This window comes from Aquarana catesbeiana, linkage group LG12 (assembly GCF_042186555.1).
Source record: "Aquarana catesbeiana isolate 2022-GZ linkage group LG12, ASM4218655v1, whole genome shotgun sequence".
NCBI classification, from domain to species: domain Eukaryota; kingdom Metazoa; phylum Chordata; class Amphibia; order Anura; family Ranidae; genus Aquarana; species Aquarana catesbeiana.
In genome coordinates this window covers 207,587,307-207,614,245 of record NC_133335.1, presented here as the reverse complement: position 1 = coordinate 207,614,245, position 26,939 = coordinate 207,587,307, and the positions used below count along the sequence as shown (strand labels likewise).

Sequence of the window (26,939 nt, the reverse complement as noted above, 5' to 3'; positions counted from 1 at the left end):
GAAATCGCATCTGATATCTGTGCAGTAGCACTGGACCAGTTGAAGTGAGACTTGGTTCTGATAGATATACAGTGGAGTGTGTCTTCCTTCAAGGGAGCTGATCTGTGATGAAGGTATAGTGTAGGTGGACCTTGTTCTGGTTCTAGTCTGCTACCTCTCTGATCGCAACAAAAGGAGATGGTAAATTCTGGGATGGGTATTGAACACCTTGTACAAAAGTTTATATCGCTTAAAAGGAGAAGTACAGCCAAAGCTCATTTGGCTGTGCCTCTCCTGTGGATGACAGAAGTGCAGTTCGTTCTGCACTCCTGTAACCCGTTTTCAGCCGACAGCAGGCTGAAGCATGGGGGGAGTCAGAGCAGAGAGTGGTGACTAACAGTCACCAGCTCTCTGCTCATGGAGCTTAGAGGTTTGAGCGATCAGCAGTGATTGATTGCTCAGTCTTAGAGTCAGCAGGGGACAGATGCAGCATTGGACCGATGCTGCATCTACCTAGGTAAGTATGATTTAAAAATGTAAGGGAAGACCCTCCCCATGCCAACATCCAATGCTTAATATTTTTTTAAAATATACCAGCACCTATCCAGTATATGTCCTGAGGAAGCTAATATTTTAGTGAAACACGTCAACGAGCAAGTTCTTGGAGGCATTGCTGGATCAAAAATGTCTTTTTCACTTTGATATATTACCAAACCAATCCTTGTACCTTAGATCCAGCCCTCTGTAAATGCATTATTGGGTAACTATGTCCAAACAGGGTGTTGTTTGTATATTGTTTATATGTTTTTTAAATATGCTGTAATAAAATGTATACTTTACTGATTTTCCCTCTGATTATGTGCCCACAAAGACCACCAATTGTTTGACTTACTCAATCCTTATATATATGATTAAAAGAAAAAAAAAACTTCTCTTTTAAAGGTCTTTTTAAAACGTTTATTGGTTAAGAGCATCAAATACATGTCAACATGAAGGTCTCCCTCTTCATTTCTTAACAGTTATGTTGCATGATGTTTTCCTTTTTTTTGTTTGTTTGTTTTTTAACTGTTGCAATGTTCTTGAACCCCCAACCACAAAATTATAATCATGTAAACAGAGATATTCGTCTCACAATGGACATGGTGGGTATCAAGATGATTAGACTCCTTTTATTTGACATGATGCAGGGAGACATTTTGTGACCAGTTTCTATTAAATATTCAAGCTGTTTACAGAAGAGTTGCTTCCATTGTTTTCTAGCATTTTAACAATTGTGCGTTATCTCTACAGGATTCCATCAGTAAGCAGCTGGTGTACAGTATGCACCAATTACAAGGAAACATGCAGTATGGCACAGAAAAACATGGCTTTCTGTTCAAAAAGAGCGATGGGTATGTCCTTGTGTCAATCCGAAGCAAATGACCTGTATCACATATGTACCTTTTTGTTTAAGTGAATCATTCATTCCACTCTGTTAATACCCATTGAAAATATGTATGGTGTTTGTTTTTTGTCTCAACATTACTTAATTTGTTATAGCATGTTCTTTTCCCCCATTTGCCAAGAACAAAAAAAAAAGATATATTTCTATGTGTGTGTGTGTATGTATGTATTTGTGTTTGTGTTTGTGTGTGTGTATGTGTATATATATATATATATATATATATATATATCACACAGGTGCATCTCATACATTTGGAATATCATCAAAAAGTTTATTTATTTCAGTAATTTAAAAAGTTAAACTCACGGTGATATATCTCAAGCATTTCTTTCTTTTAATTTTGATGAATATGGCTTACAGCTAGTGAAAATCCAAAATTCAGTATCTCAGAAAATTTGAATATTACATAAGACAATTAAAAAAAAAAAAAAAAAGGATTTTTAATACTGAAAAGTATGTATGCAATCAACACTTGGACCGGTCTCCTTTTGCATGAATTACTGCATCAATGCGGCGTGGCATAGAGGCAATCAGCCTGTGGCACTGCTGAGATGTTATGGAAGCCCAGGTTGCTTTGATAGTGGCCTTCAGCTCGTCTGCATTGGTGGGTCTGGTTTCGCTCATCTTCCTCTTCACAATACCCCACAGATTCTCTATCGGGTTTAGGTCAGGTGAGTTTGGTGGCCAATTAAGCACAGTGAATCCATGATCATTAAACCAAGTATTGGTACTTTTGGCAGTGTGGGCAGGTGCCAAGTCCTGCTGGAAAATGAAATCGGCATCTCCATAAAGCTGGTCAGCAGAGAGAAGCATGAAGTGCTCTAGAATTTCCTGGTAGAGGGCTGCACTGACTTTGGACTTGATAAAACACAGTGGACCAACACCAGGAGATGAAATGGCTCCCCAAATCATCACTCATGTTTTGGGTGTGTGTGTATGTGTATATATATTATATAGAATTATACACACAATGTATACAGGTATATAAATACATATACACACATGCAGCAGGTTTGTTTATTTTGAAAATCATAACTTGCCATAAGTTTGAAACCTTGTATCCACTTGGTGAATTTTACCATTGACCTCATCAGGGCACTATAACCATTTTTTGGTAGTGTAGAATTAATTATGGTGTTAATTACTCGTAATTAGCAGTGATGTATCAGTGAAAGTGAGATGCTAAATACCATAGCCGTGCCTATGTTAATCAAGTGAAAAATGTGCACATCAATATGCAAATTTGTCATTTGCTTCCCTCTGAGAGGAAGGCTTGGTGCAGAGCATGCTGGTTAAAATAGGTAGTAAATTTTCAGTACCTCTTCATCTGTCATTAAAGTGACATAAGAGAAACATTAGAGATGAGCTGGTGTTGACATTTGGACATTAAAGGGCATTACGAATACCCACCCCTTAGTCTAATGCTGCCTGCTGTCACCCTTAGGCTAACATAGAACATTAAAAGGGTTATAAACCCTCATGTTTTTTCACCTTAATACATTCTATGTATTAAGGTGAAAAACCTTCTGTAGTGTTGCAGCCGCCCTGCCCCCCCCCCCCTTTTTACTTATCTGAATGCTGTCATCCTCTGTCTGGGAACGAGCACACTATCTCTAGCTGGTGTCTCTTGGCTCCCGCTGCTGTCAATCAAATCCAATGACGTGGCGCCGGGGGGCGGGGCCTAGTCCTGCATTCTGTGTGAATGGACAAAAGTCGTGGGACTCGGGAGCGCGCCCGCACGGGTGTCCACCAAGGAGAGCGCTTCTCCAACGTAGACATTCAATGTGGGGAAGATCAACCAGCGCCGCTGAGAGACCCCAGAAGAGGCGGATCGGGGCCACTCTGTGCAAAATGAACTGAGAAGTGGAAGTAAGTATGACATGTTTGTTATTTAAAAGAAAAAAAGAGGGTTTACAACCCCTTTAAACTGAAATTCTGCATATTTTTTAACAGAAGATATTACATGTCTCTTCTGCCCCCCCCCCCAAAAAAAGTGTGTGCGTGTGTATATATAATATATATACACATATGTATGTGTGGGTGTGTGTGTGTGTGTGTGTGTGTGTGTGTGTGTGTGTGTATATATATATATATATATATATATATATATATACACACACATATGTGTGTGTGTATATATATATATATATATATATATATATATATATATATATATATATATATATATATATATATACATGCACACACAGTGTGTCATATAGATATATATATATCCTAGCAAATTTTTTTTTTAAATGAGTGTGCGCTACCTGCAACACACGTGTAGTGTACACCTTGGCTCATCCCAACTATCTGTATAATGCAGAGAAAGCAACTAAGTGCCATACAATGATGCATGCACAGGAGTTTCATCGGCACTGGCCGCCCAATGAGAATCCGGAAGATGACAGGATAATAATGGCAGTGCCAGGGGGCAGAGTGGCGAGGGACAGCTTTGATCTGTAATTGCTAGAGGAGCAAATAGGCGGATGAGTACAGTTCCCCTTTAAACTATACAGCACAGTTACATAGAGTTACAAAATATTTTTGAAACTACCCAGACATGAGTAATTTTACATATATAGTGCCTTAAAAAGTATTCATATCCTTTGAAATTTCCTCTCAAATCCTGTTTTGGTGACAACTCAAATGTATAGATTTCTCATCAGTTTCTGTCCCAGTGACATGATTATCAGGACAAATAGTGGGGTGCATCTTCCAATGTTGACACATGCAGTAGTAAAAACCTGACAGAGGACTTAACCCTTCCACACATTGTCCAATAACTAAAAAAAAAAAAAAAAAAAAAGTTTTTTTTAGCATTAAGGTCTCATAAATTAACTAATTTCTCTTTTTCTAGGCTCAGAAAAGTTTGGCAGAAGAGGAAGTGCTCAGTGAAGAACTGTTACTTGACCATTGCACATGGCGCGGTATTAGATAACTCCTTAAAGAATGTTTTTATTTATGCATACATACTGTATTCCATCATATACTTGACATAAAATTGTGTTGTTATATTTGCATGTGCAGCGCGTTTAACACACCCACCGCATCCCAATGCATAGGTTAAATGTTCATTTGACTTGACAGGGCAGGGGGGATATTTAAGTACAAATACCTCATTCACATTTCCCCCAGAAGTTGGCACTCTCCTCCACTGTCCAGCATTCTGAAATGTGAGGAGGGCCCTCAGAGTCCTCCCATATAATGCAGGACTACTGGTTTTGTATGGTATGTAATGATATCAGAGAGCAGCGACCATCAAGTCACAAGGTCAGAGGCTGCATCAGGGGCTGATCATGTCAGTCCAGTAATTATAACAACTAGACTGTGTGTATGTAAATACTTTTGTAATGTGTAATGGCCGGTTTACACCTGAATTGCACAGGAACGCGGTCTGCGACTCAGTGCTGTGCAGTTATCAGCCCATTGGATCGCACCAAAGATAGTGCATACACTTCAAAAACACACTGCACCGGATCACATGGTACATGCCATCTACATTTGGGACGTCGTTAGGAATAGATTGACACTCGCAGCGGATCGCACACCCAGTGTGTTTTGAATGTGGTGTGGGAAATGTGCATGGAACGTGGGTTTCCTGCACCATGTTCTGGTGTGAACGAGCCCCAAAGCTGCATAAAGATGGGATGCTTTTTAAAGGATGCACTATAGTTACATAGTAGGTGAGGTTGAAAAAGGACACAAGTCCATCAAGTCCAACCTATGTGTGTGATTATATGTCAGTATTACATTGTATATCCCTGTATGTATGTTGTGGTCGTTCAGGTGCTTATCTAATAATTTTTTGAAACTAACGATGCCCCCCGCTCAGACCACCTCCTGTATTTGTAATACAGACGGTATTTGTAAATTGAAATCATATCCTCTCAAGTGTCTCTTCTCCAAAGAGAATAAGTTCAGTGCTCGCAACCTTTGCTCATAACTAACATCCTCCAGACCCTTTATTAGCTTTGTTGCCCTTCTTTGTACTCGCTCCATTTCCAGTACATCCTTCCTGAGGACTGGTGCCCAGAACTGGACAGCATACTCTAGGTGCAGCCGGACCAGAGTCTTGTAGAGCGGGAGAATTATCTTTTTATCTCTGGAGTTGATCCCCTATAATCTGTTTGCTTTGTTAACAACAGCTTGACATTGCATGCCATTGCTGAGCCTATCATCTACTAGGACCCCCAGGTTCTTTTCCATCCTAGATTCCCCCCAGAGGTTCTCCCCCCCAGTGTATAGATTGCATTAATATTTTTGCCACCCAAATGCATTATTTTACATTTTTCTACATTAAACCTCATTTGCCATGTAGTCGCCCATCCCATTAATTTGTTCAGATCTTTTTGCAAGGCTTCCACATCCTGCGAAGAAGTTATTGCCCTGCTTAGCTTAATATCGTCTGCAAATACAGAGATTGAACTGTTTATCCCATCCTCCAGGTCGTTTATGAACAAATTAAATAGGATTGGTCCCAGCACAGAACCCTGTGGGACCCCACTACCCACCCCTGACCATTCTGAGTACTCCCCATTTATTACCACCCTCTGACCTCGCCCTTGTAGCCAGTTTTCAATCCATGTACTCACCCTATGGTCCATGCCAACGGACCTTATTTTGTACAGTAAACGTTTATGGGGGACTGTGTCAAATGTTTTTACAAAATCCAGATACACCACGTCTACGGGCCTTCCTTTATCTGGATGGAAACTCACCCCCTTTATAGAAGATTAATAGATTGGTTTGGCAAGAACGATTCTTCATGAATGCATGCTGATTACTGCTAATGATACAGTTTTCATTACTAAAATCATGTATATATTCCCTTATCATCCCCTCCAAGAGCTTGCATACTATTGATGTTAGGCTAACTGGTCTGTAATTCCCAGGGATGTATTTTGGGCCCTTTTTAAATATTGGTGCTACATTGGCTTTTCTCCAATCAGCTGTTACCATTCCAGTAAGTAGGCTGTCAGTTAAAGTTGGGAACAATGGTCTGACAATTACTTGACTGAGTTTTCTAAGTACCCTCGGGTGCAAGCCATCTTGTCCCGGTGATTTATTAATGTTAAGTTTACCAAGTCTAATTTTAATTCTGTCCTCTGTTAACCATGGAGGTGCTTCCTGTGATGTGTCATGAGGATAAACACTGCAGTTTTGGTTACTGAAGCCCCCGGACTCCTTCGTGAAGACTGAGGAGAAGAATAAATTTAATACCTTCGCCATCTCCCCATCCTTTGTAATCAGATGACCTTCCTCATTTTTTATGGGGCCAATATGGTCTGCCCTCCCTTTTTTACTATTTACATACTTGTTCTATCTTAGCCGCCCTAATTACACCCTTACATTTCTTGTTGCATTCCTTATAAAGTCTGAATGCTGATGATGATCCCTCAACCTTGTATTTTTTGAAGGCCTTCTCCTTTGCTCTTATATGCATTTTTACATTGGAGTTAATCCATCCATGACTTTTATTCGCTCTTTTAAATTTATTACCCAATGGGATGCATTGGCTAATGCCCTTATTTAATATGCTCTTAAAGCAAACTCATCTCTCCTCCGTGTTCCTTCTTCCTAAGATTTTATCCCAGTTTATGTCTTCTAGCAAGGTTCATAGTTTAGGGAAGTTGGCTCTTTTAAAATTCAGTGTCTTTGTATTCCCCTTATGTTTCCTATTTGTGTGATTTCTACTGAAGCCAATTGACCTGTGATCGATGTTTCTTAAAGCTGAGTTCCGTGTTTTTTTTTTGTTGTTTTTTTTAAAAGTCAGCAGCTACAAATACTGCAGCTGCTGACTTTTAAAATGTGGACACTTACCTGTCCGGGGTGCCCGCGATGTCGGCACCCGAAGCCGATCTATCCCTCGGCTGTCGGGCGGGTGCTGCCGCCGCTATCTTCGGTAAGGGAATCAGAAAGTGAAGCCTTGCGGCTTCACTTCCTGGTTCCCTATGGCGCATGCGCGACTCGCGCTGCGCTATTCCACTGGTCCCTGCTGTTTTCTGGGACCTGTGTGTCTCCCAGAATACACCGGGGGGGGTTTGGGTGGAGTAGATACCCGTGGGTGGCTCGGATATCTGTGCCTGGAAGTGGGAGCAAAATACCTGTATTAGACAGATATCTGCTCCTCTGAAAGGTGCCAAATGTGACACCGGGGGGAGGGGGAATCGGAAAAGCGGAAGTTCCATTTCTGGGTGGAACTCGCTTTAAATTGCCCCGTATTTCCACATCCGTAATCAGGTCTGTATTGTTGGTAATCCGTAGATCCAGTAACGCTTTTCTAGTTGGTGCTTCTACCATCTGAACCATGAAATTGTCCTGCAAGACATTTAGGAACTGGCGAGCATTAGACAAATGTGTGGTTCCCTCCGCCCAGTCTATGTCTGGATAATTAAAATCCCCCATTATGATAACAATTCCCATCCTTGCTGCTAATCCAAATTGTGATAGGAGATCCGTCTCCCCCTCCTCCCTCAGGTTAGGGGGCCTATAGCATACTCCCAGCATTATTTTCCCCTTAGCTTCATCTCTTTGTGCTCTACCCATAAGGATTCCACCTCCTCCCTAGCTCCCTTAGTGATGTCATCTCTAACATTTACTTGTATACTATTCTACTCCTCCCCCTTTTTTACCCTCTCTATCCCTGCGATAAAGAGTATACCCTTGAATGGTTGCCAGCCAATCATGAGAGCTGTTGAACCAGGTCTCTAAAATTCCCACAAAATACAAATCCTCCTCGTACAGCAGTATCTCTAGTTCACCCATCTTGTCCACCAGGCTCCTGGCATTGGTGAACATGCCATGTAGTTTAGACCGGTCGCATACTATCCTCTTATTGGGTGTTCTGAAATTGCAACTAGGACTTGTTACTATACTTACCATGGGTTTATGTACTTTAGTCAACCTACCACTAATGCCCCCAATACTACCCTCTGGAATGTTCTGCTCTGACTATCTCTACCTCTGGGCCCTCTGGGTTACAAAACCGTCGTGTTTTTAAAAAAAAAATACAAACATGTCCTACTTACCTCCACTGTGCAGTTCGTTTTGCACAGAGTGGCCCGATCCTCCTCTTCTGGGGTCCCTCAGCGGCGCTCATGGTTCCTCCCTGCATCGGAAAACCACCTAGGAGAAGCGCTCTCCCTGGAGGTAACTGTGCAGGCGCGCTCCCGAGTCCAGCTTTTGTGTCCATAGACACAGAAAGCTGGACTCGGCCCCACCGCCCAGCACCCGCGTGATTGGATTTGATTGACAGCAGCGGGAGCCAATGGCTTCAATCTATCCAATCAAGAGCCGAGACACCAGCCAGAGAGGGTGTGCACGTCTCTGGCGTGGGAACGAACGGGCTCAGGTGAGTAAAACGGGGGGGCTGGGACGCTGCTCAGTGACATAAGTTTATTCACCTTAATGCATAGGATGCATTAAGGTGAAAAACACAAGGGTTTAAAACCCTTTTAAGATGCCTACTAGCCCACCTACTTAAACCGTTTGTTACCCCAACGTTTTATATTTCTTATATGTGCCTGCTGTACCATGTACTTGTATGAGAAAGTATCCTGTTCTCTTTGTATTGCTTCCTTTGTGTGAAATCCCTGGTATTCATACCAGTCCATCTGCTTTCCTATTAAAAACTGACCACACTAAGCAGGAGAGCACACTGTAGTCAGTTCTCTAGCTCTGCTGGGAACTCAGCCTGCTCTCCTCCAATGATCAGACCCGTCCTGACATCCCTCCCTACGCAGCCACACTGGGAAGCTCCGTGTCCTACTGCTTCTCCTCCCCCCAGTTCTTATGCAGCTGTGAACAGAGGGAATGTGATCACTTTTGAAAAAGGGGAAAAAGGTTTTTTTTGTTTTTTTTTTTAATCTATACACAAATGTTTTGCCTTTTATTTCTATTTCAGCCTGAATATATTGTTTTATTAGTTGATTGTTTACAATCTCTTTAAAGCCTATATGATCTTTTTGTTTAAATTAGCTCAATATATTACAGCAGCATCACAAGTGTTCAATGTCTTACAGATCATTTTATTTTTAAAGCAGCCACAGTAGAGTAGAAAAGCCTGTCCCCTGTCAGCATGCTGTAGGACCATTGCTGTCTGTGAGGAAGCAGTGATTTCATTGCAGAGGGTCTGACACGCCCTCTAATGCGCCAAAGCCAGCACTCTCCAATCAGCAGGGACCATTCGCTTTGCTGATTGCAGAGCTAAAGGTCTGACTTAGGGGGCTTATCAGACATCTTTACTGCTTCCCCACAGAGAAGGGGTACCACTCTGCATCTGCTGGCAGGGTATAGGGATTTCTACTCAGGCCGTGGCTACTTTGTAAAGAAAATGAACAATACGACTTAAAGCACCTTTTTGTTTTAGTGCACTTGGAACATATTTAGCACTTTTTAAACAGATGGTTTAATTGGGTTTTAGTGCCTATTGTGGCAACAAGAGACAAATAAAATTACCTAGGTGTGGTCTGTGACTGGACCTAAATAACTTGAAAAAGGAGTAATGTTTTAACAAGTAACTTTGACCAGCGGTAATCAATTGGGTGTCCAGGAGATGTTAGCAGCCCTTCAGCACCACCTTTTCAGCCTTCTCATCGGGGAATAAAAATGTCTTTTTGGCAAAGTGACCTTTTTTTAGTCCCTTCATGCACAGGTATGTGTAAATGTGGAGCAGAGACATCTAATGAGCTTTGCATTGTACATTACTGGCTGATACTCAGGGCAGAGTGCATTAGCTGGCTAATACCAATATAGCAGATGTTGCTGATTATTTATATGCCTCGGGCATTAGTGAAGGGCCCCAGTGCTGGTAATTGTATTACTTTATTGGAGCTTCCTCCAGGCTAGGCCAAACTAACTGCACATTTATTTTATATTTACGCTCAAACAGTATTCTTACATTTCAGGTAAGCCTAAAAGCAAAAATTAATAATAAAATGTAGTATTGCCTATTATGGGCAGCTAAAAAGATTATGGGGGGGCTTCGAAATGCCCTCCTCATATGCAACGTAGGCAAGGTTCACTTGCATAATGTCTCATATCTCTGCACGTTGGACATTTTTGCTTTGGGCAGCTTTGCAGGTGCTGTATAGATCATTATTAATTATTGTTTGTTTAATTTGAACTTGTAAATGCTACTCTAAAGCAGTGGCGGCTGGAGCTCCATTTTTTTGGTGCGGTGGCAAACCTGAAACAACCCCCCCCCCCGCGCGGTTGGTCAGTCAAAGAGCCCCCCCCCAGTCGCTTGATAAACCAAACACCACCTCCTTGACGCTCGCCCGCACTTACCCCATCTAGGTTGCGGGCGGCTTCGGCTTCCCCTTGCGTCTCCTCCTCCTCGGCGGGCAACATGGTCGCTTCTCCCCTTGGCCATTCAGGTCTAAAGACCCGCTTCCTGATTGGCTGGGAGGAGAAGAATATTAATGCGCTGTTGTCCCATCCTTTTTTTGAAGCCAATTAGAACCTCCGGCTCTAATCATGTGCTTAAAAAAAAACCCACTGAAATCCATGCGTCCGGTGCCCTGCATGTAGTTTAAGGGCCAAGCGCATGGATTAGGGAGGTGGCGCCCCTAATGGAGTGGCCACCAGTGCCCTGGGCACTGTTGTATCATGTGAGGTGGGGAGAGCCACAAGGAGGCTGAGGGGATTTGGGTTGGCAGGGAGAGTTTGGGGGGCGGGAAAGTATTGTTGTAGGAGGGTAAATTGGTGGGGGGGGGTGCTAAGAGTGGTGATCTAGGGGGATCTGTGTTGGGAGGGGGGGATGGTGGAGCAGAAGATTTGTGCTTGGGGGGGGGGGGGTGTGCTAGGAGGGAAGATTTTAGGGGTAGAGGATTTGTGCTAGGAGGGCTGAATCTTTTTTTTTTGGGGGGGGGGGGGGTGCATCTGAATTGGGGGGGGGGCAAAGATTTGTGCTAAGAGGGGGGGGATTTGTACTGGGAGGAGGGGAATTTATGCTTGGGGTGTAAGCATGCAGATTAGTGCTCAGTGTTTTTGTGGGGGGAATTTTGCTGACACATAATGCTCATGTATCTTGGAGGGGGGGCACAGTTTGGCATGTTTGCCCTGGGCTCTAGATGACCCTGTCCCAGTACTGGCTGTGACCATGCATTTTTTTTTGTTTTATAGAAAATGTAACAGGAGGAGTTGAAACATGAAAAAGTGGGCAGGGGCTCCAAAAACTTCCAAGTGAACAGGAACAGAGTCGGGAATTCTAGCAGAGAGATCTTACTGTTGGTGTATTCAAGACCGAAAAATAGACAGGGGCTGCTTCAGCCCACCAGGGGCACCACCTGTAGCTAAAACATCATTTATGGACTGACCCTTGTATTGGCCCCAAACTACTTTCTTGATGCCCTAAAAGAACCCTCAACCTCTAGCCTGGATTTAATTTCAACAAAAGTTTAGCAGGCTAAAACCCTGTCTTGGAGCGTTGAATACTGATCTTATTTGGAGTGCTAACTGTAGCTTTAAACAAGCTTTTAGCTTCCTTCAGCAGGCTTTAGCAAACTGTTAGCAGTGTAAATGTTAACAGCTTGCTAAAGCCTGCTGAAGGCAGCTTAAAGAGCTTGTTTAAAGCTACAGCCAACACTCCCAATAAGATCAGTATTCAACACTCTGGGACCGGATGATGGGGGTGCTTTAAGCTGGCCATACATGGCTCCGTTTTTCTTTTGTTTATTTAGCCAGTTGGCTGAATGGAAAAAACTGAGCTGATTACCCCATCCACACAATCGAGGTGGATGGGGATATCCCCACACTGTGTCATTGTATTCTCTCCTGCCATCAGAATACACTGATCAGTGATGCAGCCATTTGGCTTCAAGTGCTGATCAAAGCAAAATTTTCTAGCAGAACTGTTCATGAAAAGTCATTCGATAGATCGACTTCTCATGAACAGGAGAAATAGTTCCCCATTGTTGGTGTCAGTGGGAGGAATAGTGCCCCATCATTGGTGTCAGTGGGAGGAATAGTGCCCCATCATTGGTGTCAGTGGTAGAAATAGTGCCCCATCATTGGTGTCAGTGGGAGGAATAGTGCCCCATCATTGGTGTCAGTGGGAGGAATAGTGCCCCATCATTGGTGTCAGTGGGAGAAATAGTGCCCCATCATTGGTGTCAGTGGGAGGAATAGTGCCCCATCATTGGTGTCAGTGGGAGGAATAGTGCCCCATCATTGGTGTCAGTGGGAGGAATAGTATACATGGATCATCATTAAAGTGGTTGTAAACCTCAGAGATGAAATATGAACAAAGCAAAACCCTCTAGAGCAGGGGGTCTCCAAACTTTCTAACCAAAGGGCCAGTTTACTGTCCTTCAGACTTTAGGGGAGCCTGACTGTGGCCATTGGGAGTTAAAATTGTCCGCGTGGCAGTAAACAGTGCATCTTTAGCATTAGGGGGAGGAATAGTGCCTCATCATTGGTGTCAGTGGGAGGAAAAGTGCCCCAAGGGCCAGATAAAGGCAAGCAAATGGCCGCATCCAGCCCCTGGGCTGCAGTTTGGAGACCACTGCTATATAGCGTGTACCTGTCTCAATCCAAAGCATGAAGTGTCATTTCTGTCTGCTGCTTCATTTCTCTGCCGCCTTCATGAATCACTTATGACAAGTTTTCCTGACACCTAGAGAAAAATGGTGACAGGGGAGGGATCTCCAGCTAATTGACAGCCTCAGCTACGTTCCTGTGTGCTGTGTAAAGGGGGGTGTGTCCCTTCCCTCCAATCAGCTTTCAGCACTCCTCACTGATGTAACTTCAGCTCTCCGCCCCCTGCTTTTCAGAGCTGAAAGATCCAGTGTAAATTTTGCACTTTGAATGGATGAAGGGGGGGAAGACTGCTGTAGTCAAACAGGTACAACTTATGTATGAGGATTTGTTTCATCTCTGTTTATCACCTGAGGCCAGTCACTTCATTGGGTATATGTAAGGGTTTACAACCACTTTTAACGCCGTTCCTAAATGGAACGATCAGTTTCGATCCGTGTTCATCCAGCTTTTAGGCACTTGAATGAAGTTGCTGAGAGCTTGTTGAAGGCATCACAAATGTTCGCGGAAGCTGATGCCCTTTGGACTAATGTTTCTATTTCTAGGTTTAAAAAATCCCCCCCCCCTGTGTTTATGGCTTCATGGTGCAATCGGTAAGAATTCCTCTTTGATCCATCCACAGTAAAGTCCTATATAAATGGTTGTTGGGGGTTACTTTGCTTTTCACATCATCTTGGACATTTCCTGAGTCTTTCTGAATCATATGTTTTTATAAATGGTTATCTTTACATGAACATATGGTAACTTTGTCATTCTCTATTGCTTGCAGCCAAACCGCCAGCCGGCCAAATTGAATCTGTTGACGTGCCAGGTGAAGCCGAACATTGAAGATAAGAAATGCTTCGACCTCATATCACGTATGTTCTCCTGGCTTTCATCCACTTCTGATTAAAGATCAACAAATGTATTAAAAGCCACTCAACGGATGATTCATCCAGACTGCAGCATGAAGATCCGCAACAATTCACACAGTTTGCCGCTATGGCATTTTTTTTTTTCTAGCAGAAAAAGCTGAGAAAACCTATTGTGTTGAGTCCCCGTATACTCTGCTTCTTTTCTGAGCCGAACATCAATATAGAAAGTGCAAAAAATTGGAGAGAAACCGCGCTGACCTAAAATAAGTCAATTCAATGAATTTGTTATAATAAAATGATAAAAAAAGCAGCTAGCAAAAAAAACAGTCAGATGCACTGTGCAAGGATAAATGTACAAAATAATGGAGCGCTAAAAGTCCATGAATAGTGAAATACAATAAATAAGTAAATCCAAAACGAAATAATGGTGAATAAAGTTCATGATGTGGTAGGAAAGTAATAATGCGTGATCCAGCCTTCAAAAATGTGCTCCAACACCCAATGAGAGATGGACTCTTGCCAAAAAAGAGCGGACTCTATCATGGGGTCGATCACACTCAGCTGTCGCAGATCCTTCCAGGGGTAAAACGCTAGTGAAAGGCTATCATCAGATAGGCTTGGACCAAACCAAGTGTCTCATATGAAAGAGAGGATCCACATAGTGTGATACCATAACCACAGATTTGTTGGTACATACAAAGGATAAAAGGTACTCACATTTGAAAAATCAAAGCAGGTATGTAATGTAGCAAATCATGCAAAAGATCGATCAATCGAAGCCTACGTACGTGCCATTGCCACGCTTCTTCCTGATGTGTACACCGATTGATCTATGTTTTGCATGATTTGCTGCATACATGCCTGTTTTGATTTTTTTTAAATTTGAGTACCTTTTATCCTTTGTCATTGAGAGGAATAGTGCCCCATTGCTGGTGTCATTGGGAGGAATAGTTCTCTATTGCTGGTGTCATTGAGAGGAATAGTGTCCCATTGCTGGTGTCATTGAGAGGAATAGTGCCCCATAGCTGGTGTCATTGAAAGGAATAGTGCCCCATAGCTGGTGTCATTGAGAGGAATAGTGCCCCATCGCTGGTGTCATTGAGAGGAATAGTGCCCCATAGCTGGTGTCATTGAGAGGAATAGTGCTCCATTGCTTGTGTCATTGAGAGGAATAGTGCCCCATAGCTGGTGTCATTGAGAGGAACAGTGCCCCATTGCTGGTGCCATTGAATAGTGCCCCATTGCTGGTGTCATTGAGAGGAATAGTGCCCCATTGCTGGTGTCATTGAGAGGAATAGTGCCCCATTGCTGGTGTCATTGCGAGGAATAGTGCCCCATTGCTGGTGTCATTGAGAGGAATAGTGCCCCATTGCTGGTGTCATTGAGAGGAACAGTGCCCCATCGCTGGTGTCATTGAGAGGAATAGTGCCCCATTGCTGGTGCCATTGAGGGAATAGTGCCCCATTGCTGGTGCCATTGAGGGAATAGTGCCCCATTGCTGGTGTCATTGCGAGGAATAATGCCCCATCGCTGATGTCATTGAGGGCAATAGTGCCCCATTGCTGTTGTCATTGAGAGGAATAGTGCCCCATTGCTGGTGTCATTGAGAGGAATAGTGCCCCATAGCTGGTGTCATTGAGAGGAATAGTGCCCCATCGCTGGTGTCATTGAGAGGAATAGTGCCCCATCGCTGGTGTCATTGAGAGGAATAGTGCCCCATCGCTGGTGTCATTGAGAGGAATAGTGCCCCATAGCTGGTGTCATTGAGAGGAATAGTGCCCCATAGCTGGTGTCATTGAGAGGAATAGTGCCCCATTGCTGGTGTCATTGAGAGGAATAGTGCCCCATTGCTGGTGTCATTGAGAGGAATAGTGCCCCATTGCTGGTGTCATTGAGGGCAATAGTGCCCCATTGCTGGTGTCATTGAGAGGAATAGTGCCCCATTGCTGGTGTCATTGAGAGAAATAGTGCCCCATTGCTGGTGTCATTGAGGGCAATAGTGCTCCATTACTTGTGTAATTGAGAGGAATAGTGCCCCATTGCTGGTGCCATTGAATAGTGCCCCATCGCTGGTGTCATCGAGAGGAATAGTGCCCCATTGCTGGTGTCATTGAGGGAATAGTGCCCCATTGCTGGTGGCATTGCGAGGAATAATGCCCCATCGCTGATGTCATTGAGGGCAATAGTGCCCCATTGCTGTTGTCATTGAGAGGAATAGTGCCCCATCGCTGGTGTCATTGAGAGGAATAGTGCCCCATCGCTGGTGTCATTGAGAGGAATAGTGCCCCATCGCTTGTGTCATTGAGAGGAATAGTGCCCCGTCACTATTGTCATTGAGAGGAATAGTGCCCCATTGCTGGTGTCATTGAGAGGAATAGTGCCCCATTGCTGGTGTCATTGAGAGGAATAGTGCCCCATTGCTGGTGTCATTGAGAGGAATAGTGCCCCATCGCTGGTGTCATTGAGAGGAATAGTGCCCCATTGCTGGTGTCATTGAGAGGAATAGTGCCCAATCGCTGGTGTCATTGAGAGGAATAGTGCCCCATCGCTGGTGTCCTTGGGAGAAATAGTGCCCAATCGCTGGTGTCATTGAGAGGAATAGTGCCCAATCGCTGGTGTCATTGGGAGGAATAGTGCCCCATCGCTGGTGTCATTGAGAGGAATAGTGCCCCATCGCTGGTGTCATTGAGAGGAATAGTGCCCCATCGCTGGTGTCATTGAGAGGAATAGTGCCCCATTGCTGGTTTCATTGTACCCATTATTTTTTGCCATTTTGTGTTCAATTGTGGAGATTTTATCTCACTTCCAGTGCAAAGATTTAACAGAAAGGGAGGAAATCTCTCCAAAGTGATGGAAATCTATCTTAAGCAGGCCATACATGGTCGAATTTCGAACGAATTTTCTTTTCAAAATCAGAAATCAGTTCGTTTTTTTTGTGATCCGATGATGCCACCATTGATTTTCGAAATTCGGCCGACCAAGCCTTCAATTTCACCTCATGTTGATACAGAAAAGAATTTTCGTGGCCGGGAATCTTCTTTTCTCTCCGTAAATTATCTTTTCTTATTACATTTCTCGCACGATTCTCCCATCATTGATTAGAAAATCGTTTGTTTTTCTAAAAATTTCCAACATGTCCGATTCCTCAAATTTGATTGCCGCACGAAAATCGGCTGTTGCTGCAGCCACTAATGGTGCAAAATTCGTACGAAAATTATTTCGAAATTCGAACCGTGTATGGCGGGCATTAGACAGTTTGGAAGATTGCTCCTCTATCCCTGTTCTGGTGACAACTCCAGATTTTGGGTTTCCGTCACTTTCAGTAAAATAAGTTGAATCTTCGCAGTGCAGACACAAACCGCAATACAAATCTGACAGGGTTGCTAACCCTTCCCTACTTTATCCATATACTGAAAAAATTAATTTTTGGTAAAGTTTATTAAACAATGGTAAATGGTTGTCAAAATGTACATTATATACTGGGAATGAACTCATTTTTATAAATTTTTTTTCTTATCTGCAGATAATCGAACATACCATTTCTTAGCAGAGGATGAACAGGACTGTGTTGCGTAAGTATGAACTGCATTGTTTCTTTGCCCACAACACTCCCAAGTTATCTGTGTTTTCTACTAAACTGTAGAAACGCCTCACTAATCATGTTATCTCTCACACACCAACACTAATTCAGCATCCTCAATCCATGAGTGACTCTCTATCGCTAGTGTTATACAGTATCTATAGACTTAGAAAAAAAAAATGCATTCTACTCCAATGTATACTTAGAACAGTATTTAGCTGCATTCTACCTCATTAACTGTGTCTGATCAGTATTATAGAATAGGGGGAGCTGCGCTAAAAATTAGCTCCACAACAATTGACATGAAGACAAAAAAAGTTATTTGAGAACATGAAGGGTCATAATAACACCGCAGTGTGCACACACAAGTAAAGTGCCCGACCACCGTAGCTGTAGATTAAGCTTACCAAACGGCAAGCTTAAAAGGCAGGTGGCTATAGCCCAGCCAAGGCCTCTTAAGCTTGCTGATGACCACAATAGGAACAGTGTTCGGATGGTGAAGATCACTCACTGGGACCCACGTCCGGCGTCCACACACTCAGTAAATTGTCCAGAAGAAAAAAGAACTGGCCATAGTGTAATATATTCCAAAATGTTTTAATAAAATCAAGTAATGCACTTACAATTGGGAGGCTATAACATCGCATATAAAAGAGCCGGCCGGCATGAACAAAAACGGAGCCCAGCCTCCTACTCCGATCGCGTGGTGACGTCACTACGCGCCTTCCGCCAGACGCGTTTCGTCATCAGCAGACGTCAAAGGTTCCCCATTGACGTCTGATGATGACGAAACGCGTCTGGAGGAAGGCACGTAGTGACGTCACCACGCGATCAGAGTAGGACGACGGGCTCCGTTTTTGTTTATGCCGCCTCTTTTATATGCAATGTTATTGCCTCCCAATTGTAAGTGCATTACTTGATTTTATTAAAACATTTTGGAATATATTACACTGTGGCCAGTTCTTTTTTTTCTTCTGGGCAATTTACTGAGTGTGTGGACGCCGGACGTGGGTCCCAGTGAGTGATCTTCACAATCCGACTACTGTTCCTATTGTGGTCATCAGCAAGCTTAGAGGCCTTGGCTGGGCTATAGCCACATGCCTTTTAAGCTTGCCGTCCGGTAAGCTCAATCTACAGCTACGGTGGTCGGGCACTTTACTTGTGTGTGCACACTGCGGTGTTGTTATGACCCTTCATGTTCTCAATGGACTTTTTTTGTCTTCATGTCAATTGTGGACCTAATTTTTAGCCCAGCTTCCCCTATTCTATAGACTTTTATGTGTTATCGCACTGTATGCTGCTGCTTTTTACTAGTGTTATTTAATTTTTCAGCGCGGTATTTTTTATTGCCTGATCAGTATTATGTATGTTTTAGATCAGGGGTCTCCAATTTTTATAAGCAAAGGGCCGGTTTACTGTCCTTCAGGCTTTAGGGGGGGGGCCAGACGGTGGACAGTGGGAGTAGAAAATGCCTTGGCATCAGTGCCCCATCATTGTTTTAATGAAAAGAATAGTGCCCCATTGATGGTGTCAGTAGGGGGGAATGGTGCTTCATCATTGGTGTCTGTTGGTGGAATAGTGCCCAAAGGGCCACATCCAGTCCCCGGGCCGCAGTTTGGAGACCACAGTTTTAGATCATCTGTAAGTATATTTTACATTAAACGAGCACAAAGATCTAATCCCTTCCGCAGAAGGGCCCATCCTAGGAGAATGAGGGGGTAGCATTCTGGATCAAGCTGTGTTGCACAATGCTGTCTGTAAACAGGTTTACAGGTGGACTGAGCAAAGAGATGACCCCCATCACTCTGCTGCTGCTTCTTCATTGTCCAAAGGCTGGGTTGGGTCCACGCTGTACAACCTAATTAGGTCCAGGATCTGGCTGCACTGTTAGCATCATGTATCTACTGTATGCATACCTGCCAACACCTATTAGCATAGGCATAGGACACACCTCCGTCTCGCCCCCCCTCGTTAAAAGAGAATTGTACAAAGAAATGATTGGTTAAACCCATAAGTACTGTTTTACCACTACTAATCCTTTATATTGGTTTTTGGAGTTTACGAATGCAGCAATTTAGAAATTTGATGAAAGGTTTAGCACTGGGAAACATTAGATCCGACCAAAAATGTGGGACAAATGTGGAAGAAAAAAGGGACAGAGGGACTTTCCTCTGAATGAGGGACAGTCCCTCAAAATCGGGGACAGTTGGGAGCCATGCAGTATGTATTTAAATTGTGTATTTAACAGTTTACATGGAGTTCAGCTTCACCAACATAAAAACATACACAGTATAAGGTGGTACATTTGGCACCTTTTTGTATTTTGAAAATAACTTGGTTTAGATTGGAACTCTCCTTTTAATAGATGATGATGTTTTAGGTGGATCTCAGTACTTACTAACAGCAAGCAGGAAGCTTTGAACATGGCATTCCATGAAGCACGACCCAGCGAGGAGAACAGCATTGAGGATCTCACTAAAGCCATCATAGAGGACATTCGACGAATGCCGGGGAATACTGTGTGCTGTGACTGCGGAGCACCAGGTGAGCTGGAAATATACACGGTTATTATACATCCTGATTTCTGTATGCAACAATAAATTTATGTAAGGTACAAAAATTGTTACTGGTATATACATGGATCTGTACATCAATTTAAAGAGCCATGAAACGCAAGACCAGATGCCCTTTGTGAAGGCGGTAAAAAAATATTCATGGAATTGTATATCACAATTTCGGGGATCTTCAAAACAGAAGATATTTTAAGAGCTTGTAAAGCCCAACTCCATTTTTTAGAATGTTGCTTTCCCCTCTTTCCAATCCATTGCTGGTCTTCTTCCAAGTTCAGTGAAGCCCAGTGTCAACCAACCCACTTCCTGTGAGTACAGGCCTCCTTGGACATGCCCCCGGGGGCATGTCATCACACCAACCTTGGCTTAGAGTTCTCCTGGACAGGCCTTAGCCCACCACCACCGCAGTGGGGGAAGCACCCTTGATGTCACTGGACCGTCCTGAAGACTACAGATAATTGGATTAAACGGTGGAGGTGGGGCTCCAAAATGCTTGAGTAGGGCTTTAACATGAAAATAGTGTAGCACAGCATTCCTCTCCCACCCACTTCTCCTCTTACCTCAGACACCTCTCCTCTGTTTCACAGCGGCTCCCCCCACCAATTTTTTTCCAGCCTCATAGCATCTCCCTACTACCCACCCATCCCCCACCTCACAGCATCTCCCTTGCCCACCACTCATAATGCCCCCCTCTCACCTATCTTGCCCCCCACACACACAGCACCTTCCCAACGCCCACCTTGCCCCCAACTCATAGCTTCTTTTTTCCCCACCAATTTTGCTTACTGGTCACAGTGGTTCCGTCCTTCTCACTTATCTCACCCCCTGACTCCGCTGTGACTATTTGCTCCACTCCAAACCTACCCATTGTGGAATGGGCACATTTTTGCTAGTCTATTCTAGTTCTGGATGTATGGCCGCTACACAATGGAATGTCTATTATGTGTGCTGTATGTGATTCTCTGGATCTGTTCTTATGTCTGCATGGACACTTCTCTTACACCCTGGAACTGATTTTTTGCCATCTTCACTTATTGTATAAGTGCACTACATGACTTCTAATATATCTGCTCAACACCTTCCTTTGTGTGCATTCCTATGCCTCCTTATTAAGCCATGCCCCTAAAATGATTTAACCATAGCTTGTGCCACTCCCATATCCCCCTGAGAAAACTTTTTTTTTTCTGTGACTAACTACTTTTGCTGTGCTTCAAAAAATATGTAGTGTGAAAACTGGATTTTCAAGGTGCCAACACAATATTATAAAAATATTCAAAAGGTTATTGAGATAAGTGTATATTTAAATACAACAATTTCAAATTTCAAATAAAACCATCATAAAGTATATATGCGGCTATAATACATTTGCAGTAACTTCAGCTCGACATGTTTCGCCAGTCACTGGCTTCTTCAGGAGTCTCTGGCGTACTGCATGAAAAGTCACTACAAATAAAAGACAACATATACGAAATTTAACAATACACTTAAGTAACACATCACAACATATATTTTAAATACAATAAAGGTACATCACTAATATACCCCATACACAAATAAATGTACAAAAATACAGCTAAATTGCTTGGGACACACTCTCACCTGGGGATGCTCAGGAATGTTTAGAAAAGAAAAGTGGATCCTGCACCAACAGGATATTCCAAGGGTTATCCGTAAACCATGGGGTGGGGGTGGGGGTGGGATACAGCCGAGCAGGGTAACGGCCTAAAGAAGGTAAGGAATGATATTTAAAGCCCATGAGGTTGCGGTCTTGTTGCCCCAGGCATTTGCTAATGGGGACACCATATTATCATTGCTCATTTGAAGATGGTGAGTATAGCCGACTTGTTTGTTAATTCCTAATTTGTTTGTTATGTTATGGGAATTTTTAGCAGTGCATTTGTGATTTCAACATAGGTGCATTTATGGGCTGTAGGTCGTCCCTGTAGGGAAATTTACTTCTGTTGAATCTGGGAATTTCGCTCTAAACTATGATAAAGACGGAGGGGCCTGGCAATCGATCTTTATTTACTCTATGCTTTATTGGTGCCCTTTTCATCATCAAGACAAGAATGGCTGGTATAGTGTGGGTGTTTTTTATTAAATCTATCGTAATGATATAACATCAAGTTAGGTTTGTGCTTAGTTCTTCTTAGCATTTCCCTGCTGTGCTGTATTCCCTCCTATGGTTTACTGATATCCCCTTGGAATATCCTGTTGGTGCAGGATTCACTTTTCTTGTGATTTCCTGTTTATTAAACATTCCTGAGCACCCCAGATGAAAGAGCCTCCCATGCGATCTAGTTGTATTTTACATTTATTTGTAGAGTGATGTACCTTTATTACATTAAAAAAAAGATTTTGTGATGTGTTACTTAGGTGTATTGTTATATTTTGTATGTTGTCTTTTATTTGTAGTGACTTTTCATGCAGTACTCCAAAAGTCTCCTGAGAATGCCAGTGATTGTCGAAACATGTCGAGCTGAAGTTACTGCATATGTATTGATGATGGTTTTTATGAAATTGTTGCTTTTAATCATAAACTTATCTCAATAAAATTTTGAATATTTTTATAATATTATGTTGGCACCTTGAAAATCCAGTTTTCTCACTACATATTATTTTTTTGAAGCTTTCTGTAAGGGATGTGTGGGGCCTTTGAACCTCAGGCATCGGGTTATCTAATATAACTACTTTTGCAGTATTTAACCTAAAACAAACTTCATTCTTTCATATAAAACTACTGCACTTTCCCCTAACAAGCAGGTGTACTCTTTTCAGAGAAGTCCAAGATAAAGCTGCCTTTATTCCTTTCCTCAATGTAGATTAATGATGCTTTTTCTGCCTTTGCAGCAAGTATTTCTTCATTGAAAGCTGCAGTGCTTCTTCTACCATTGGGAGCATTATCCTATTTGTTTGGGTAATTTGTGCATTGGGAAAGGTCTTTTCAGTCACATTCTACATCAGGCATACACGTGTGACAGTTAAATTGCAATGATGACTCTAATTTACAAGTTTCACTGGGGAATTTCACTGGCAGCAGTTGTACCATGAGACCTAACTGTACTCTGCTGCTGCAAGAAATAAATTATCAACAAATCTGTTAAAGAATGATTCCAGGCATGGCTTTTTTATACATAGTTTTCATAGTCCTGCTTGGACCATATAATACCATATCTGTCCAATGCCTCTGAAAACTGGAAATCACTATAGTAGATACTGCTACTTCAGTGATCTCCGCTTGCTTCCATGTCCCATGTTGAGCAACTGCACTTTTGCTTACTGAACACAGAAGGTCGGCCAGTCAGCTTGAGCGCCATTCAGAGAATGCTTTGCATTTTATGAATGAATACTAAGTGTTCTTTGATTGAACGAGTTGGGGTGGTGATTCCACACTTTCCACCTTGTCCTATCAGAGAACTCTTTGCATTCATTCACAAAATGCAATGCATTCACTGAATGGCGCTCATGCAGAGCAGCTGAGCTCCTGTGTTCAGAATGCAGCAGACTGGCTGTTCAGCACTGGACCCAGAGGCAAGTGGAAATTAGACATGTGCACGGCAAAAAATTTAGTGTAGTTTCTTTACGTTTCCATTGATTCGTAACGATTCGTAATTTCGTAAGACGCGAGTTTTCATATTTGGACTCGTTCGTGTTTTCGTTGATACGAAATGATTCGTATTTCCATCTAATTTTCTTTGATTCGAAATTCGTAATTTTGTTAGATAATAATTTTCGTTTATTCGGTAAACTACTCCTAATTTAGTAATTGTTACTTTTGTGAGATTGCCTTTTCCGTTGATTCATACTTTCGTAGGAAATAAAGAATAATAATCCTATGCTTGGTTTTCTAATACTGTATATACTCGAGTATAAGCCGACCCGAATATAAGCCGAGGCTTATACCACAAAAAACTGGGAAAACTTATTGACTCGAGTATAAGCCTAGGGTGAGAAATGCGCAGCTACTGTAAGTGGAAAAGAGGGTCAACAATGCCCATTTGCAGCCATAGGTCCCACGAACTTCAAACTCAGTAGTTAAGGGTTCCTAGATGCCCCCTAGCTGCAGCCAAAATTTGGGGTCTCTGGACCCAAAGGGTCCCGAAATGACATTGCTGCAGATGGACACAGTGACCGACTTTTGGTGCTAGGAACCCCAAATTTGGTGTGCAAACCCAATGTCAAGCACTTTTCTGCAGCAGAGAATGACATTTTCCGAACCAAATTTGGGGGCCCCGTATCTCGGGGCCACTTGGTGCTAGGAACCCCAGCTTTGGATATGTTGTAGTGCTAGTTCCACTGGGTTTGCACACCAAATTTGGGGTTCTTAGCACCAAGTGGCCCCAAATTCGATTCGGAAAATGTCATTCTCTGCTGCAGAAAAGTGCTTGACTCGAGTATAAGCCGAGGGGGGCATTTTCAGCACAAAAAAATGTGCTGAAAAACTCGGCCTATACTTGAGTGTATAAAGTAAGTCCTGTTATTACTCCAGTCCACTTCCTCAGTCACGAGACCCGACTCAGTCTCCTCCTCAACTGAATCTAAAAAGATTCAGGAATGCAGTGTGACTCAGACACAAAAGGGATAAGCTGATTGGCTAAAGATATTAAGTAAGATGCATCACTCACTAAGACACTGCCCATTCGAAAGAACAATTTGAGAACACAAAATTACGACCATATGAAATTACGAACATACATATTAAGATGCACTTACACTGTCCATTCAAAAAAACTATTCGAGAATACGAAGAAACAAAATTACGAACACACAAATGAAAATACGAACATACGAAATTATGAACAGACAAAGGATTGAAAATACGAAATCTAAATCATTCGTTATAGATGTCATTTTCTTTCTTTTACTTTTTCGGAGTTTCTTATTTTCGTAAGTTTGTCCGTTCGTATTTTCGCGTGTTCGTTATTTTGCTTATTCGAAATTTCGTCATTTTAGTATTTTGGTTCTTTCAGCTATTCGGATGTTCGAATTGATCCGAATGTACGAATACTAACAAATTAGTACGAAAATCCATTCGTTATGAACCGAATCGCACATGTCTAGTGGAAATCACTGGAGTAGCAGTCGGGCCAGGTATGGTATATACTGTACATAGTTACATTGGTCCTAGCTTGAACAATGTATAGTAACTATGTGTAATATAGCCATACCTGGAGTTCGTCTTTAATCGTACAGGACGCGGGCTGAGTATTCATAGACCCTGGGTTATAGGCTGGTACTTTTAGGTGATTTATTGCTGGAAAAGACTTTGTGGACACGCTCCACAAGAAAAACAAGTCCGTGCAATTAACTGTTGGCTCGTTTATGAGATGTATTCTTTTATTTTACCAGATCCAATGTGGTTGTCCATCAATCTCGGTATCTTGACGTGTATTGAATGCTCTGGTGTCCATCGAGAGCTTGGTGTCCATCACTCCCGAATCCAATCACTATCATTGGACAAACTTGGGACCTCAGAGCTCTTAGTAAGTAAAGAGGGCCCTGTTCTCCCCACAGGTGGTAAACCCATTGTTGGTATGTTAATGGCATGTGCACATAGCCTAATCTAACAGTAAAGGACACAGACTGGATATTCAGAGACCCTGGGTATACGCTGCTACCTTCAGGTGATTGGGCACTGGCAAAGCTTACACCAATCACAAAAAGTGGATGATGTGCATAGACATAATGTGTCTCAGCCCCAGAAAAGATATCGCAGAACAAAAACAACCAAATTGCCCAAGGGACATTATAAGCCCCTTTTTTGAATAAAAAAAAAAATCACATTTTTTTCGAGGCAAACATGCTAAAAACTCACAATGAAGTATAAGGCTACACACTAGCGGTTTTTTAAGCTCCTTGTTATTAGCATTTTTTTCTCTGCTCCTAAAAGAGAATAGTGTTATCCTATGTGTCCATGCACACTACTTAAGCTATTATCGTTTTTTGGGCTTCCGCATCTAGGAGCAGAAAAAAAATAGTTTTTTTAGAGTTCATTGGAGCATTTAGCAGCAAAAAGTCCCCCCCCCCTTTTTTTTTTTTTTTTAAAGGAACTGCAAAAACGCTAATAAAGCGCGCATGCTCTTAAACGCTGCTAAAACTACAAAAAGCTATTACCAGCATTTTTTATCCAGTGTTTTTTTAGCTTAAAAAAAAAACGCTAGTGTGCGTGGAGCCTAAAAGTTATGCATAAATAAACATGCATGTGCATATAGACCGTTACGTGGATTTTCCACATCACAATTGGTTGATAACACATAGGTTCTTTCATAATTCTCTTGACGCGTTTTGCAAGTCAACGCTTGCTTCATCAGGAGATAAATGTCTGCAAGGAAGAGACCAAGTCGTTAAAAAAAAAAAAAAAGAAGGGAGACACCACACACAGTATACTTACAAGTCCACTATTGTAATCCAAAACAAAAACTTGGCATTGGTCCTGATGCAAAGTAAGTGTGATATGCCAACTGGTCCACACCATTTTAGCTGGGACTTGTGAAAGGGACAGACCGACCAAGGTAGATCACAAAAACCCAAAAGGGGAAGGGGGGCAGCAACACCGCCAAAGCTAGAGGAACAAAAAGCCACGATGAAAGACAAACACACAAAAAAGAAAAGAAAAATAAACCACATTGGGAAGATATAACCTATGGAGTCTCAGTCTCTCTCTCTCTCTCTCTCTCTCGTCTCTCTCTCTCTCTCTCTCTCTCTCTCTCTCTCTCTCTCTCTCGTCTCTCTCTCTCTCTCTCTCTCTCTCTCTCTCTCTCTCTCTCTCTCTCTCTCTATATAATATATATATATATATATATATATATATATATATATATATATATCTAGATCGATATATATCGATCTAGATATAGATATATACAGTAGATAGATATAGAGAGAGAGCGAGAGAGAGACTGTGAAGTTCAAAAACTGTAAAAAGAGTGCAATAAAGATGAGATTAGAATAATGATGAAACAGGGAAAAAG

The 26,939-nt window shown here is 42.4% G+C and overlaps 1 protein-coding gene across 1 annotated transcript in view; it reads left to right on the top strand.

The window, feature by feature from the left end:
- The window catches only part of LOC141113460 (arf-GAP with SH3 domain, ANK repeat and PH domain-containing protein 1-like), a gene marked incomplete in the record, with an annotated part of 303,097 nt that overhangs the window by 220,687 nt on the left and 55,471 nt on the right, over positions 1 to 26,939 (top strand). Inside the window, 6 exon segments of the mRNA XM_073606564.1 lie at positions 1,270 to 1,370; positions 4,284 to 4,353; positions 13,734 to 13,821; positions 17,342 to 17,390; positions 19,779 to 19,942; positions 25,318 to 25,451. Coding sequence (XP_073462665.1) covers positions 1,270 to 1,370; positions 4,284 to 4,353; positions 13,734 to 13,821; positions 17,342 to 17,390; positions 19,779 to 19,942; positions 25,318 to 25,451 — 606 coding nt within the window.